Source organism: Sparus aurata, chromosome 24 (assembly GCF_900880675.1).
Source record: "Sparus aurata chromosome 24, fSpaAur1.1, whole genome shotgun sequence".
Classification (NCBI taxonomy): domain Eukaryota; kingdom Metazoa; phylum Chordata; class Actinopteri; order Spariformes; family Sparidae; genus Sparus; species Sparus aurata.
In genome coordinates this window covers 11,500,005-11,515,368 of record NC_044210.1, presented here as the reverse complement: position 1 = coordinate 11,515,368, position 15,364 = coordinate 11,500,005, and the positions used below count along the sequence as shown (strand labels likewise).

The 15,364-nt window shown below is 45.8% G+C and overlaps 1 protein-coding gene and 1 non-coding gene across 8 annotated transcripts in view; both read right to left on the bottom strand.

Moving 5' to 3' along the window:
- LOC115577328 (histone deacetylase 4-like) overlaps nucleotides 1–15,364 on the bottom strand; it is a 66,536-nt gene that overhangs the window by 32,232 nt on the left and 18,940 nt on the right. For 3 of the 7 annotated variants that reach the window (XM_030410351.1, XM_030410349.1, XM_030410350.1), the window contains exon 3: nucleotides 6,926–6,994. The exons of 1 other annotated variant lie outside the window; for it this stretch is intronic. In XM_030410351.1, coding sequence (XP_030266211.1) covers nucleotides 6,926–6,994 — 69 coding nt within the window. Of the gene's footprint in view, nucleotides 1–1,785; nucleotides 2,258–3,559; nucleotides 3,642–6,925; nucleotides 7,371–15,364 lie in introns of those variants that run through there. 3 more of the 7 variants (XM_030410348.1, XM_030410352.1, XM_030410354.1) reach the window with 3 other exon arrangements.
- Nucleotides 13,456–13,528, bottom strand: trnak-cuu (transfer RNA lysine (anticodon CUU)). Its single transcript has one exon. It is a non-coding gene; the product is annotated as a tRNA-Lys (tRNA).

The following is a 15,364-nucleotide window of genomic DNA, read 5'->3' as shown; positions in this document are numbered from 1 at the left end:
TTCTAAATTTTTGGAATGATATAAGATAAAGGAGTGTTTTTCAATAGCTCACCCTGACCTCTGACCTCCTGGTGAAAGAGAAAATAACACAGCATTGAAGCATCTGCAGCAATGTCAACTCTGACTGTCTTCTGCACACACGTACACACACAGCCTATGACTGATGCTGCACTCACACATGCAGCCCGGCGACATCTGACAAAGATTGCATTGACCCGGCGAGGTGCAGGCCTTGAGCCGCTTCAGCCACCCACAAATCACTGCACAGGAAGCTCTCCCAATCACGCAGCTTCCTCCCCATTAAATCTGAATAAATAGGAGTCGATTGGCTGATTATTTACCTACATGTTTACAGAGAGCGCGGCGAGAGCCAGAGATACTTAGCCGGAACTTTGTGTTAATAAAGAGGCAAACACCGCTGGCACACTTAATAGCTTAACATGAGGAAAATACACGGCGAGCATTATCCTGCGCAACCCGGAGAGATTTCCTTCAGATTATTTTTAGGACGTCGCACTTGTACTCAATCCAAGTGTGAAAATACCTCAGGATTTAAGACTCATCATAAATACACTTTACTGCGACAAACTGACTTGAGGGATGTCTGAAAAGAAAAAAAATATATACACATCACTGGAAAATTTGCTCTCTATTCCTTCCCATTTCACAGGCACTCTCTCTTCATACATCATTCTCCGAGATGTGCCACGATTGAAAAATAAAACCATAAAGCATTCACTGACCATCCTCGGTAAGTAGTCTTTCATCTTCAGGCTAATCTTGCATCCAAACAAGCTTCACTATTCTATGTTTTTTCGTGCGGCAGGTGAGAACGTGGCAACAACATGCACCAGGGTCCTTAAGGACCGCCGTCATGTGAGGGATGACAACAACATATGACTCAGACATCCGGGCGGTTGCAATGTGTCCATGGTGAAATGATTCTATTTGTTTTGACCCACAGGACGTGAGGTTTGACATTCCCCCGTCATAAGATAACGCTATTCATTTCCATACAAGAAAAGGAGCTACATGCTTTTTGCCATTTGTGAATTTGCCTAACAAGGTACCCCGATACTTAATTACATGCAGTGACGCCCTCGGCTTTGGCCCTTGCTCGTTTTGGAAGCAACGGCGGTTGCAGTTTGGCAGTTGATGAAGGAGAGACGGGGGCTCGTTAGTAAAGACTATAACTCCTCCAGTCCTGAATCACTCTGTGGAGAAAGTTTGAGTTTCGACGACAAGATGCTGGATCTTGAAATGATAAGAAACTTTTTTCATTGGCTTCTTGCAGTTGTGTCACCATTGTACCTTGATCTGCATGAGTCACTTTGCAGTTTGAGATCCTGAGTCTCCCTGACTATTCGGGAGGATGGAAGTAGCAAGGACTCCATATTAAGTCTTCAGGGTCAGTTTAAAGCTGACGTCAAAGATAAATGTGCTATGAATAGGGACTTCCGGGTGGAAAAAAGGTGCAGTTTCTCCTTTTTTCTTGCTTTTGTCTTAACTAATAAGTAAATCATTTGAAGTCCGACGTGTAAGAAAATAAAAGAAAGGCAGCACAGGACAGACGTGATTATGACTGAAAACAGCCGGCTTGGCCGATGCAAATCCATAACTCATACACACACAATCTCCACCCGTACAAAATGTTCCTGCTCGACACAAACAGCCCCGCGCGCACATGCACCAACACACCTCGCATGGCATCCCTGTCGGCGCTAATTGCTAGCAGCACAAAAGAGGGAGATGCAGAAACAGAATCAGTGGTGTCGTTAAACGTACCCATCAGTGCTCTCCTCCTCCTCCTCCTCCTCCTCCTCTTTTTCAGCTCTACGTCCTCTCCTCCTTATCACTGCACCTCCTTCTCCTCCTCCTCCCTTCTTTCAGTCTATGACAGAGGATGACAATACACTCTGACTTCTCCTCCTGCTCTCCACCTCTGCCACTTTTTGCTCCTCGCTCATCCCCTCTCCTCTTTAACCTGATGGGCGTCTCTCTCCCTCTCTCTCTCTCTCTCTCTCTCTCTCTCTCTCTCCTCCCCTCGTCCCTCGTTTGCCCAGTGGTGACATCACAGGGCAGTCTCAGGCATGCAGCCTGTTTATTCTGCAGCTCTCTGCTTTTCCAGGAACAGACGTCACACACACACACACACACGCAGCATTCTCACTCTCTCTCTCCTCACCCTCTCCGCTCTTTCCCTGCTCGACCTGCTTTCCTTGCTTCTAAGGCCAAGGAAAACCCTCCTCGCCGGTTGTAGTGCATCAAATATCTCCCACACACTTGCAGGCGTCCCATTCGGCTGTATGTCTCCTTTGGCTTCCCCCCCCCTCCCTCTACTTATAATAGCCATCCCTCACCCTCTCTCTCTCTCTCCCTCTCTCACTCTCCCCTCTCTATCTCGCTCTCGTGCAGTTTTAATACTGTGTGCTCAAATTCCTGGCCTGGAATTTTCCTGCATTTCCCAAACAAATAAAGCCACAAAATGGTTTCAGGTGAAGCCTGTGAGGACTTTCCCTGCAGGGAGGCTCCCCGGATATTTAAATACTGGAGGTCCATAATTAAATGAGGGATTAGCATTAGACTACTGCTTGTTATTCTTTCTATGTTGTTGCTGTGGTTTTTTATCTATCCAACATTGTACACGTCTCTTATTTTGACATTTTGTTGCTAAAGTTATGTCTAAACCATGTTTGAGAATGCCAGGATGGACGTGTTAAAAGTGCACCAGAAAATTATATTTCAGGCATTAGCTACGCATCGTCATGCCGATGGAGCATCTGAATGGAAGAGATTGTCGTCCACAAATCATATCTGGAGCTTTACAGCAAAACAGCCTTACAGCAACAACTGAAGTAGATCGAAAAACAAAAAAAGAAAAGACGCGACATGCAGATGAGCTTGTGCTCTTACCTTTTTACGCTCTTTTCTTGTTGTACTGTTTGCATGACGCACAAAAGCGATCTTAACATGCATTTTTCATTATTATGTAACATTTTTTTGACCAAACAATTGATCGCATAATGAAAAAAAAAAAAGGTTAATCAACCATGGAACCAATCATCGGTTACAGGTCAAGTTCATTAAAATGCTCCATAAAATACAGCTACGCAGATTTAAAAAACACACAGAGACACCTCCTCTCTCACAGGTCAAAACACAAACACAACACAGACTTAATTACCCAGAAACATTGTGGTATACAGGCCAGTTATGACAATGACCCATGAGCAGCCTATCAGACTAACTTGGCTGCCACTTCTCAAAGATAAACTCTGATATCGGCACATCTTCGTGTACAAGCTGTGACGTCAAACATGTACCTCAGTTTACTGATGCACACAAGATATCCGACAACATAGGGGCACGGAGAGAACACCAAAACAAAGACGAACGTGCCGTCTTGCGAGGAACCGGGGGAGCTTCCAGGAGTCTTACACAACTGACAACCTCACCAGGAACAACAGGAGTTTGACAAGAGCAAAGACTTCTCTTCCAGTTTGTCAAACTCATTTTCTCTACGATCTGAAGTGTGAAGGGAAACAGAGAAAAACCTCACATTTCTCGTCTTTCCTTTGAGCATTTAAAAGTTTCCTCCAGTTTGATCTGGAACATTTTTTGAGCATGAGGGGGAATCTCCACGATGTGATTTGAACATCTCGTCATCCCAGTTATTTCTTCTGAAGCCGTTTTTCTTTCCTCCAGCTCCGTCTCTGACCCATGACTCCTCCACCACCTTCTCCTCCTGCAGGTTCCTCGCCTCACCACCCTCCGTCCTCCTCCTTCTTTGCGCCCCACAGTATCCTCCGGCCCCTGCTCTGCGTCCTTCTCTGCTCAGTCGCTCCCTCCCACCTTTCTTTCCTCCATCTCCCCGCAACAAATCACAATCTGTTTACAAGCCCTCGGGCGCACTCCACAACTCTTCTGGCTCCAATTGCAGATCTATTTATACCAGACAATGCAGAGGGCTGGCGTCTCTGATTTGAGACTCGGTTCGCCGAGTGTATATCCCACGGTCTGACTGCCTGAGCTCAACACTCGTTAGGCTTAATAGATGTCACACTGAGCCGAGCAGAGCTGTTGAGAGCGGCCTCGGTGAAATGATCTTTCTTTTTAAAAAAAAAAACCATGCAAAGAGATGACAAAAAAAGAGGAGATATTCTGCACAGCGCTTCACAGCGAATTTAGCAGCAGGGCGAGATGAGCGGCAACAAGTAGCACATCTGTTGATGGGGGAAAACAGCCGCGTCCCGCTTCCTGATTGGTCTCCGAGGGTGGGTTTGGTGAGCATCAAGCTTACATTACTTTCTCTCTCGGCTGCTCTGAATTAGCCTCAGTGCAAGCTCGAACTCCCTGAGACGATAAGAGCTTCTCCTGATCGTCTGATTTTGCCAAAATGGCAGCGTGACCTCTTGAAAAACAAGACTAAATTCCCTGAGAAGAAGAGGGAGGGTGTGACGGAGGGACGTGCCGAGGTGCAGCGAGTCTCGTTCTGCCAAAAAGCGAGCTCTGACTTGTCGCCACCTCAGTGACATCATACAAACGGTCTGCAGCACCGCAGTTTAAGAGGAAGGAGATGGTTGAACGCGAGGCAGAGACATAACACGTGAGACGTGGGGGGGGGGGGGGAACGTGTGAAGGTTGAGGGGCAGTACGTGCAGGAACGTGTTCGGTGCCGTGAGGATACTCTGGACTGGTTGTACCAGATGAAGAAGTCAGATCCTACGTTGTCCCGCATGTACAGTTTATGGCTGACACTAATGATTATTTTTATCATCAATCAATCTGTTGATTCATGTTTGGATTAAATCTCCAGACGTTCCCTTTACAGCTCGTCATTCATGAGGATTTACTTTTCTTTGTCTCATGTGATTGTGAATAAAATGTCTCCTGGTTTTGGGCCGATGTTTAAACAAAACCACTAATTGTCCGATGATTTATAGGTTTGCTACCGAAGCTACTAGCGCGATTTACTTTTGTCAATTGAAAAGAAGATTAATCGCCAACTATTTTGATAATCCATTAATAATTTTCAGGCAGAAGTGTCACTTATTTGCTGGTCCCAGTTTCTACAATGTCAGGATTTGCTGATTTTTGTCTCATTTATGACAGTAAATGAAGAATCTCTGGGTTTTGTACTGATAGCTGGACAAAGGAAGAGATTTAAAGACATTTGTTTATGCATTTCATTGCACAAATCACTGCATCATTGGGTACATTGTTTGCCTGTTGGTTGATCAACGTCCGGGTGCGTAGATCGACTATACATGCCATTTCATTTTGGCAGTTTTGGTCCTCCATATACGATCAGTCAAGCTAAGTCTGAAACATGTAGAAAAAAATACCAAAGTACCCTTATCAAAAAAAGGCAGCTTCTTGGTAATATTTGATTATATTCCTGTTAATTATGCAGCCTCAGTTAATCATAACAAAAGTTCAAGTGTCAAAAGAGCAGAGTCACTTAAAACAACCCACACGTCAGGTATTTACTTTGAGTCATGCAGCTCCCTGCAGGTGCAGCCACCACAGCTTTGCATCCCAAACAAAAAAGGCGATGTGTGTTGGAGCTTAAATGCATCCACCGGGATCTGATTACACGAAGATTAGATGGCAGAGCATTCAGGACTCTTTCAATGCAACAATTGCATTTTATATTAGGAAACTACCCCGGGATGTAGCGGGGGGGGGGGGGGGGGGGGGGGGGGGGGGGGTGCCACAGAGTGCAGTTTAATGCTCTCAGGCGGGTGCACTCTCCTCGTCCTGCGAGGAGCCGATCCAAACAGTCCTGGTCACACGCTCAAACAGCGTGGAAGTCCCAGCAGCTCCGCATCCAAGACAACAGATTTCAAGAATATCTGATGAAGTCACTCCAGTGAATTTAAATATTTTAGCAGCCTAGCCTGAGGCACGCAGAAAATGAACCCCAACAACAACAACAACACGGGAGCACATGTGAGGCTTCAGTTGAGCTCCAGGACGAGAGGAAGCTGCTCTTCATGTGCTCGCATGTCATCCAGAGCAACAGGCTGAATGAGCTCGTTGCTGCTCGATCCACCTGCTCACTGCTGTGAAATCACAGAAGCAGAGAGCAACAGAGCAGCATGGGGAGTAAATTATGAATCACGCTCGTACTATTTTCATTATCTTTTAAGGGGAAAATATGAATCGTGCTCCGTAGTGAGAAATGGAATTCGCAGAAGAGTTTAAGCTTCCTCGTTATGGAATTAGATAATGCATTATGCATATATTACCTCAGACTCATTTCTCCTTCAGATTACCTCATCTCCATCTGTGCCCCTTTTCATTTCTGCACTCTCGCCTCCCTCTATACTGCTTCATTCTCACTGGAGGGAGAGAGAGCTAGTGTAAATACAGTTTGACTCTGTCCTCGCAAAGGACACAGAAACCCTAATCCTTTAATATTTTCAGTCGTAAAGGTTAGCTCTGATATTTTTGGGATGTTCTCGGGAACTTGCAAACACACAAACGAGATGCACAAACGCTCGTCTCGCTGTGTATTTTTGGCAGCCGATGCTCTTGAGATATCAACAACAGTTTCACATAAGCTCACAAACAGAGCGCCTACATTCGGGGCGTCTGTGTTTCCATTCAACAAAATGGCACTGTGAGACAACTGCATCACTACAACGGATGGGAGAGTAAGCGTGGATTCTTTGGAAGACTTTTGGAAACGCATCACTGTCCATTAGGTCGACCGCATTTTTGAGTTACAAGTCAGCGCTGCTACATAAATACAGACACCTGTAAAAAGTGAGGACACATCAATGATTTAAATGAAACATGAATGACACATCTGAGGAACACACAAAGTCACACAGGATGTGGTTAATAGTGAAATCACGTAGGTGCACACACACAGCACATGCACACAGACACTATAACAAACACACATAGAGTGTCCAACCTGTTGGGATGTGGTTGAGCGCCGATGTCTTCAGAACCTCCAGCGGCTGATCCTTTCCCAGGATCCCCTCTGTGGGAGAGAGAGCACACTCCGCTTCAAATATTGTCCGCAACATTGAGACGAGCTTCCAGTCGCAAACCTGCTAATCGGGCAGTTAAGACCACAGTCCGAGCGAGCGGGCTTCAGGTCATCTGCAAAGCCGCGAGCGCATGCCGCGGCACCGCTACCGCTGCCCGAGCGAGCGCCTGATCCATGACCGGCGAAAGCTGCGAATGTGTCGGGATGCTCGGCTGCAGAGGTGCTCTGAAACAAACTGGAAATCTGAGGGATGCCGAGGGAGCAGCCTTCATCAGCTCGTGTGTGAGTTCAGTGTGCGAGAGGAGGGATGTTGGGCTCGACTGATACTGCCTGTGCTCAGCATAGCAAATGTGGCTGGCAGCAGCAGAGAGGGATGAGGAGGGGGGGGGGGAGCGAGGGGTGATGGAGAGGAGGGGAGGGAGGGAGAGAGGTAAAAATAGCTCACCCTTTTGTGTATAACAGCACATGCAGAGCACGCACACACATGCAGACACAAAGACACAGCGCTGTTGCTCCTCTCCTGTGTTTGTGCGTGTATGCATGCATGTCAGTCGGTGTGTGTGTGTGTGTGTGTGTGTGTGTGTGTGTGCATGTGTGTGTGTGTGTGCAAGTGTGTAGGCTGTAATTATAGTGGCAACATGAAAAGGCTTTTGTAGCTGCCGAGCCCTGGGAAGACATGGCTATAAAAAGCAGAGCGACAGAGAGGGGGGTGGTGAAGGAGGGGGAGGAGGGCGCATCGGGTGGGGGGGGGAGAGGGGGAAGACAGAGGTAAGGAGGGGAGAGGGGGAGAGAGGAGAGGGAGGCGAGGAGGATGAGGCGATGGATGAAAAAACAACGAAACGGCGCAAAAAAAAGGGAGGCTAGAGAAGAGGATGGAATTGACATGCAACATTAAATCGGTGACTGCTAACACGCATTCTGTACACATGTATGTATTTTTAGTCGCGATGAGCACCTGATCTATATATATTCTGAGCGCAAGGCTTAAAGACATCTAAGGCATGCAAACATGCAATTATTCCTTTGGATGGGAGATGAAAAGCCATGTAAAATCCCCTTGGAGGAATAAAAGAGAGGAAAACAGGCGAGCGTCTCACTGTGCACGATCTATTTCTGGAATTCTCTCTGGACCAGACTGGCACATACACACGGATACACACACACACACACACACACATACACACTTAATTAGCCATGAAGCTGGAGGATGCATCGCACGCTGATTATGTGTGTATTGGTCTCGCACCACACTGCATGAATGGCTGCACCCCTGATGCACCAATCCCTGTGAGGACTTGGGTGTGGACCTCGATCGTCACGTTCGGTCCTGTTCAAACGGATCTCAGCACACATTTGTTTATTTACCTAAATCTTCTCACCACATATTTATGCTTGAGGTACTCTGGTGCTGAAAAAACAAAACAAAAAAACAACCACCTTAAAACAGGTGCAACTGAAACGCCAAACTTTTAAAAGACACAAGTCAAACTTGCGGTCGATCCCTGTGAGGGTGTGGACCTCCTTCATCATGTTTGGTTCAGTCCTGTTCAAACAAATCTCCACACACATTTATTTACCTAATCTTCTGATTAGTGGCTGCCAGGTATTCTGCTTGACGCATCATGATGCAGAAAAAAGACACAACCTCAAAACAAGTGCAAATCAAACTCCAAACCTTTGTGAGAGACACAGGCAAATCTTGCCCGTGTGAGGACTTGGGTGTGGACTTGATCATCGCGTTCTGTCCTGTTCAAACGAATCTCGCCGCATTTGTGTATTTACCCTTATCTCCTCAGCAGTGGCTGCCACACATTGCCACTTCATTTACTATAATGTAGACACAGGTCGGACCTGTGGTCTCGTACAAACACACTGTGTCGTGTTTCATGTAAAAGTTCAGGAAATATTGCAAGAGCGGACAGGTGGTCACGCCGCCTCCAAACCAAACACGTCAACGATAGCTGATATCTCTTGACGAGCCCATTCAAATGGCGCACACACATCACCGAGTTTTGCAATGGAAATGAGGTGCATCTGTGTGTGATGACACCTGTGGCTCGGGGTAATTCTACGCCGGTTTTTTGCACAAATTGCCGGTAGCGGCTTCACAACTCCGACTTAAGTGTGGGGAATTAGGGGGACGGATGTCTTTGTCTGTGGTTAGTTAGACAAAGTGTGTAAGCTTTCAGTCCAAACCGCACAGTTGATACCTGAGACGCACAGGTGTGTATGCGCGCACACATCCAACGAGGACATACACAAGCACAACACACACTTGCATAGGAGAAGTGCCCTACAACTTGGCAACATGCTCCATCAATCTTGAATGTAGCCTAGTTACCCAGCAGCCCCCTCCTCCCTCCAGCTCCCGCTCTCCTCCCTCCCTCCTTATCTTTCTTTCTTTCTTTCTTTCTCTCCTCTCTTCTCGGTCCCACTAGGCAAGCATTGGGAGACGGGGAGCTATAAATAGCCTCAGCTAGCCTCAGGCGGAGAGTCAGTCGGCTCGAGCTAATGCAGCTACCGCTCGTCGAAAACACGCATGTTATGATCCGCGCTTTTAACGGGGAGGGGTGCAGGAGTAATGAGCTGACCGAATGGTGGAGAGCTCTGTCCGCCGCTGTGCACAAATGTAGTTTTGTGACAGCACAGAGAGACGGAAGAGCTTGACCCCCGGTCTGCACGCTGTATGTTGACAGAGGCCTTTGTTGTGTAGAAGAAATGAGATGTCTGTCTGTGCCGCTGTGGCGTTTTACAAAGACAGAGACAGTGACAGAGAGAGCGAGAGAAAGAGGAAGGATGCTCCGGCCTCATTACATTCAGTGCACTTCCGTTCTGGCTGCTTCGTCCAGGGTGACTCCAGTGAGCAAGGTGAACCAGACAGGAACAATACGATTAATCAAACACGCCTCTCCTTGAAGAGCCTTTTCCTCTGGGTCGCAGATTTGCTTCCCGAGGGCACCGGCTGACGTCATGGCGACTGATAAAAGAGAATGGGTGACCCCTGTGTGAGCCGCCACCAGTTTGCGTCCCGTGAACGGTCGGAAACAACCATTTGACCCTCATTTGAGTTGGGAAAACACAGCGGTAATGCAATTTGGCATGGCATCTCAGCGCTTCTTTGTACTTCTCAGAGTTGCCGTCATTTGATGTACGATCACAAATTAGTTGGGAACAGGAGATTGTCTGTTTCAAGTCCAAAACACGTTAAAGTCATGAGGTCAGTAGACCAACGAAGGGGCAAAAATCTACAACTGCAGAGAAGATGGAGCTCTAACAAAGAGTGAGCCTCAGATCCAAAGAGTTGAAATGCCAGCGTTAAATCCGTTCAGATTTATACGTTTAATATGACCGTGACTGTCGGATAAGCATTTGTACGTGATTTATTAGCTCATTAATAATTGTTTGACTTTAGAACTACTATTCAAAAAGGCAGAAAATTTATGGGCATGAGCTGCAGCCTGATTAAGAGAGAGCCATTAAAGCAAAGAGGAGGTGGATAAAACCTGCCGAGAAGCTGACACCTTTGGTTCGTTTGATTGGACTTTAGATATCTGTGTGAAAAGTTAACGGACTGATTTCTTTTCTTCTGGTATTTAGTCAATCAGGAAACTGAAATAAGACTTTTGACAGTCACATTTCCGACTGTTCTCTGCATTGAAATCTGTTGTAAAAATGACTTTTTTCTGTGGGAATTACAGCTTTTGAGCAACAGTGGCAGAAAGCTGCAGGTCGAGCTGTGAAAGGTGTTTTCCCTGCTCTTCCCCAGTGCATTCTGGGATATACTGCGGCCCCCTGAGGTGCAGCAATAATTAGCCACAGAAAATGGAAAGATTCATGAATTATTGAACTGACCAACACACACCACTTTTGACATACGCTATCCCTCACTATGCTGAGTGGTTCTCATGTATTTTGAGATTTATTCGCACACAGTCAAGTCTTAATAGGACGTCCATGATGGTGCCGCGCACGGTTGCTAGGATATCTGTGATGCAACTGTAAAGCCTCTGTAGCTTGGTCTAATGCCATACAACAACAAACACCCACAACATGTGTGATGACAGTTGTTCTGCAGCTACGATGCATACAGAGTAACAGGTGCACCACGTAACATTTGGTTTATCTTGTCCTCTTCAAGTGTTCGTACGTTTCGGGTCCCACCAACAATCATACTCTGATCTGCTTGCATAATGGCAGTATTTCCTTGGCGCCCAGGCCAGACATTCATGCTTCTTGTCAAGCACGGTGGAGCACAATGTCAAAAGGCACAAGGATAGGGCTTCGAAGCGGCGGTGTAAACCGTAATTGCGGCTGACAGCTCGTTGGCAGAACACAGTGTATCCCGTTTCTCAGCCGGGATGAGACAAAAGACACAGGGACAAATGATGTGTCCCGTTCCTTTCATTAGCTCATGTCCCCGCACTGCTGTTTCTGTCCTAATACCAATTAAAAACAGAGCTTTTCTAATACACCAGGACATCCACCCTGTGTGAGGTGTTTGTTTTTGGAAGGGGGATGGGTGGTCGAGATGGGTGTTGCGCCCCACTTGCACAAGGACAAAGCAAAGCTTGTGCATGTAGGGGGTCGGCCGTTGCACAAGAGACCCCCCTGGGTTTGTTCTGGGATGGATGGACTGTTCGTCATGTTCAGCCAAGTTGATGGCACATGGGAGGACAGAACTGACGAACTGTCTGGCTGGCAGGAACCTCATCTCCGTTCGCTGGGTTCAGCGAGGGAGGGAGGGTGCGGCATTGTGGGAACACGCCGCTGAAGTGCCCTTTGCAATCTGCCACAATTTCGTAATTTGGTTTTGAAGGATTGAAACAACATGTCGGCGCGAGTGGACGGCATGGAAACGTGACGATAAGGGCTTTAAAATTACCCTGAATGAGGCTCATGCTCGTATCACACTGACCGGCGCACAAAAGAGGCAGCGGTTGTGTCATGCATGCACTCGTCCCGCGCTCCATTTTTAGCCGACAACAAACCGCTCAGTCGTGCAGAGGGGGAATCAACACGGGAGACCAAAAAAAATGATTGTTTGTTCGCCATGCATGCACGTGCTCATATCTTGTGTGTGTGTGTGTGAGAGTGTGCTTCTAAAAATAGACTCAGGGATAAGCCGGGCCCTCTTTATTGCAGAGAAAACTTTTAACCCCTTCAACCCTGGATGTGAGCAGCGTGATGTGTGATTGTATGCATGTGGATAAGAGGATGAAAAAGGGGTCGCCGAATGGGTCCAGACTGGAAGGCAGGATGAGAGACATGTATATTCAATGCATTAAGCAGCTATACATTCTGGCCTCACAGCTGTATAGGGCACCGCTGCGGTGAAGCTCTGACTTTTTATGAAAAGATGACAGATTAGGAAGCTTCCTTTTGCTCTTCTCAACGGTTTTACATCTGACATGAGCCTTTCTGTGGCAGCTCTGCTCGAGCATTTAAGAATTATGTGTCTTTCTCAAGGACACCTAAGTTTCCTCACTTTCTCCTACCAAGGGAAGAAAAAGTGCTCCCCGTTCACTTTTTCCATTTGCCAGCCAGTACAAGCCCGGTGATCTTCCAGTCCAGAGTCTGTTCCTTAAATCTCTATGCCACTGCTGCCACCATTAATAGTATCTGGCAGGTGTAATAAAAAGCGAATCCATAATATAGACTTATAGCCATCCAGAGATCTGTGTGCGCACTGAGGTGCGGTGTTTATCAAATATTGAGGTGAGACCCAAAGAAGGTTCAGATGACACAAAAATAGGCTGTAATTTTTGAGAAAAAATGAATACAAAATGTCAAAAAACCTCGGTGAAATCTTCTTTCTGTTCCTTCCACATATAAGGAGGAAAAATACAAGCCTGCCAGCAGCAGGGGGATAGTGCAGGAGTTTTATTAGAGCCTGCCCTAATAAACCTACAAGATTAGTTTTTGGCCACGACAACAATTACCTTGAGAGGGATAGACGGCACGGCCTCCAGGATTTTTTATCACTTCAGATAGGATCGTGATGACAGGCATGAACAACACAGCAGGAGCAGACACTTCACAGCAGGAGGTCACGATCATCACGGTGTGAGTGTTTAAAACACCTTAGGGTCTTACTCATTAAAGGTAACGTCAGTAAAAACTGTATTGATAGGCGCTTGCACTGTGCTGTAGTGCTCTTTGTCCCTCGTGTCAGTTGTCCCACACCAGCAAGGGAAAAGCCTTGTGTGTGTCACTACCTTGTCTGCAGTACTGTTGACGCCATTACTGCCAAAAGTCCCCACAGACCATTTAGTAAACGTGCTTTCATAATTAGACACACGAATACAGAATGCAGCAGGTTTGAATTCAGCAAACACAGATTGCGACACAAACTATTAGACATCTAGATAATTATGGAATGATATTTGCTTTCTTGCTGGTAGTTATCAAAATCACAAATACTAATTTTCAGGGACATTTAAAAAAAAGTTGTTCGCCCAACGTGGGGCTCGAACCCACGACCCTGAGATTAAGAGTCTCATGCTCTACCGACTGAGCTAGCCGGGCTACATGTTTGCTGACACAGCCAGTCGTGGTGTACTAAAAAGGCACCATGAGGTATCTTAAACTGCAAGATAGCCGTTAGCAAATGAGATATCAATGTTTCTGCTCAGTTTCCTGTGTCTGGATGAAAGAAGCGTTTTGACTATCGAACATCTTACTGACTCAGTTCTAACCTCATAGCAACTGGCAGGTGTTCAACGAGACATGAATAGATTCCTGATACAATGGTATTCACTTTTACCCAGTGTCAATTAAATCTAACCTCGACTAATGCAAACACAACTCAAGACCAGTTAGTACAAGACATAAATCTGTAGATGCAAATCAACATATCTAACAGCGTCTGAAGCCTGAAGAGACATTATCTAATCTTGGGTACCAGCCCAAACCATACGATCTCCTGACCCTACTCGTTAGTGTTTGTGTTACTTTGTTTGATTTTCCGCACTGTTTTTGTTGTGTTTCAAGGCTGTATAAACCTGGAAACTGTTGCGCTTGTAACCTAGATACAGCTGAGCCTTCGAGGAAAGGAGCACTGTGTCAAGTTCACCGGTTCAGAGCCATAAAAGGCGCTCACGCCCACACAGACCGTGCAAAATAAAGCAGTAAAAAAACCTAACCTGCAACACAGTTTGGATCCTGCTCTGGATGCGCTTTTGCTCGTGGAATGCGTTAATTTCTCATCCTTACATGTTAAAATGTAAAGTTCAAACCTCTCATTCACAAATAATCACTTACTGTACCTGGCACTTACTTACCAACCGCTTACTGGCCTCAGTGTGTGTGTGAGTGTGTGTGTGTGTGTGTGTGTGTGGATGACTCATGTGCAGACCCAGTTTTTGCTCCAGCGTTAGCACTGCAGATATTCCTGGAAAGACTAAGACAAAAACAAATCGTTGCCAGCTTGTGGCATCAACTTCCCTTTTTAATAAGACACTGTAACACCTGAAGGGGCCACCTGAATTACGTAAGGTTTATAACAGTGGAGTTAAAGGACTTACATCACTACTCATGTCAAAAATATAGATTTTTAAATACACATCAATTCTGAATATTTATCAATAGACATGTAGGCTAACTTGTGCGTACCTTTTAGGCTGTTTTCAGTGAATTAATGCTACAAATCCTCAGGATCAGCCGGGTTCCCGTAACTTCCTTGTAAACTGCTGATTAAAGTGAAGTTAGTCACCAAGTTTGTGACGATGACCAGACTCACTTAAGCTGGACTGACCTTTAAGGTGGAGCAGCTACTCTCGTTTGTGTGGCACGCCGCTTCTCCAACTACCAAACTTTTTCTTAAGAGCTAATATAAATCTTTTAATGAAAATCTTTAGCTGGGTTCATGTCACACCATGGAGCCTTGCTCTCTATTGTCTATGTTTGCTTCTCAACTAGCAGGACTTGCTTTTTATCTTTCTTTATATTTGTTCTACTTACTGTGGTGCTTGTGTTGCACCAAAAGTTGTATTCCTTGTGTGTGAATACCCACTTTTAATCTTACTTTTAATCAGGCCTAAACATGCTTGTTATAAAAGGACATAAGGTCTCATCTATTATTAATTATTGTAACATCAAATAAACGCATAAGTCTAAAAACATAGCCTTCATTGCATTTGTAAGATCAATAATATAGGTTATTGTACTTGTCACAACAAGCAGTAATTAGCAATTATTGTTTCCATATTGGTTCATCCGTCATATTAATCGTTCTGGGTGCTTGGTACATGTTGTACATGTTCTATGCTGTCATCTGCACTCATAATGTTTCATTCCCACTCACTTTTTCAGCCCTTTGTTGTAACCTTTTCCAGCCATGATATAAGCGATGATTTGAGGGAG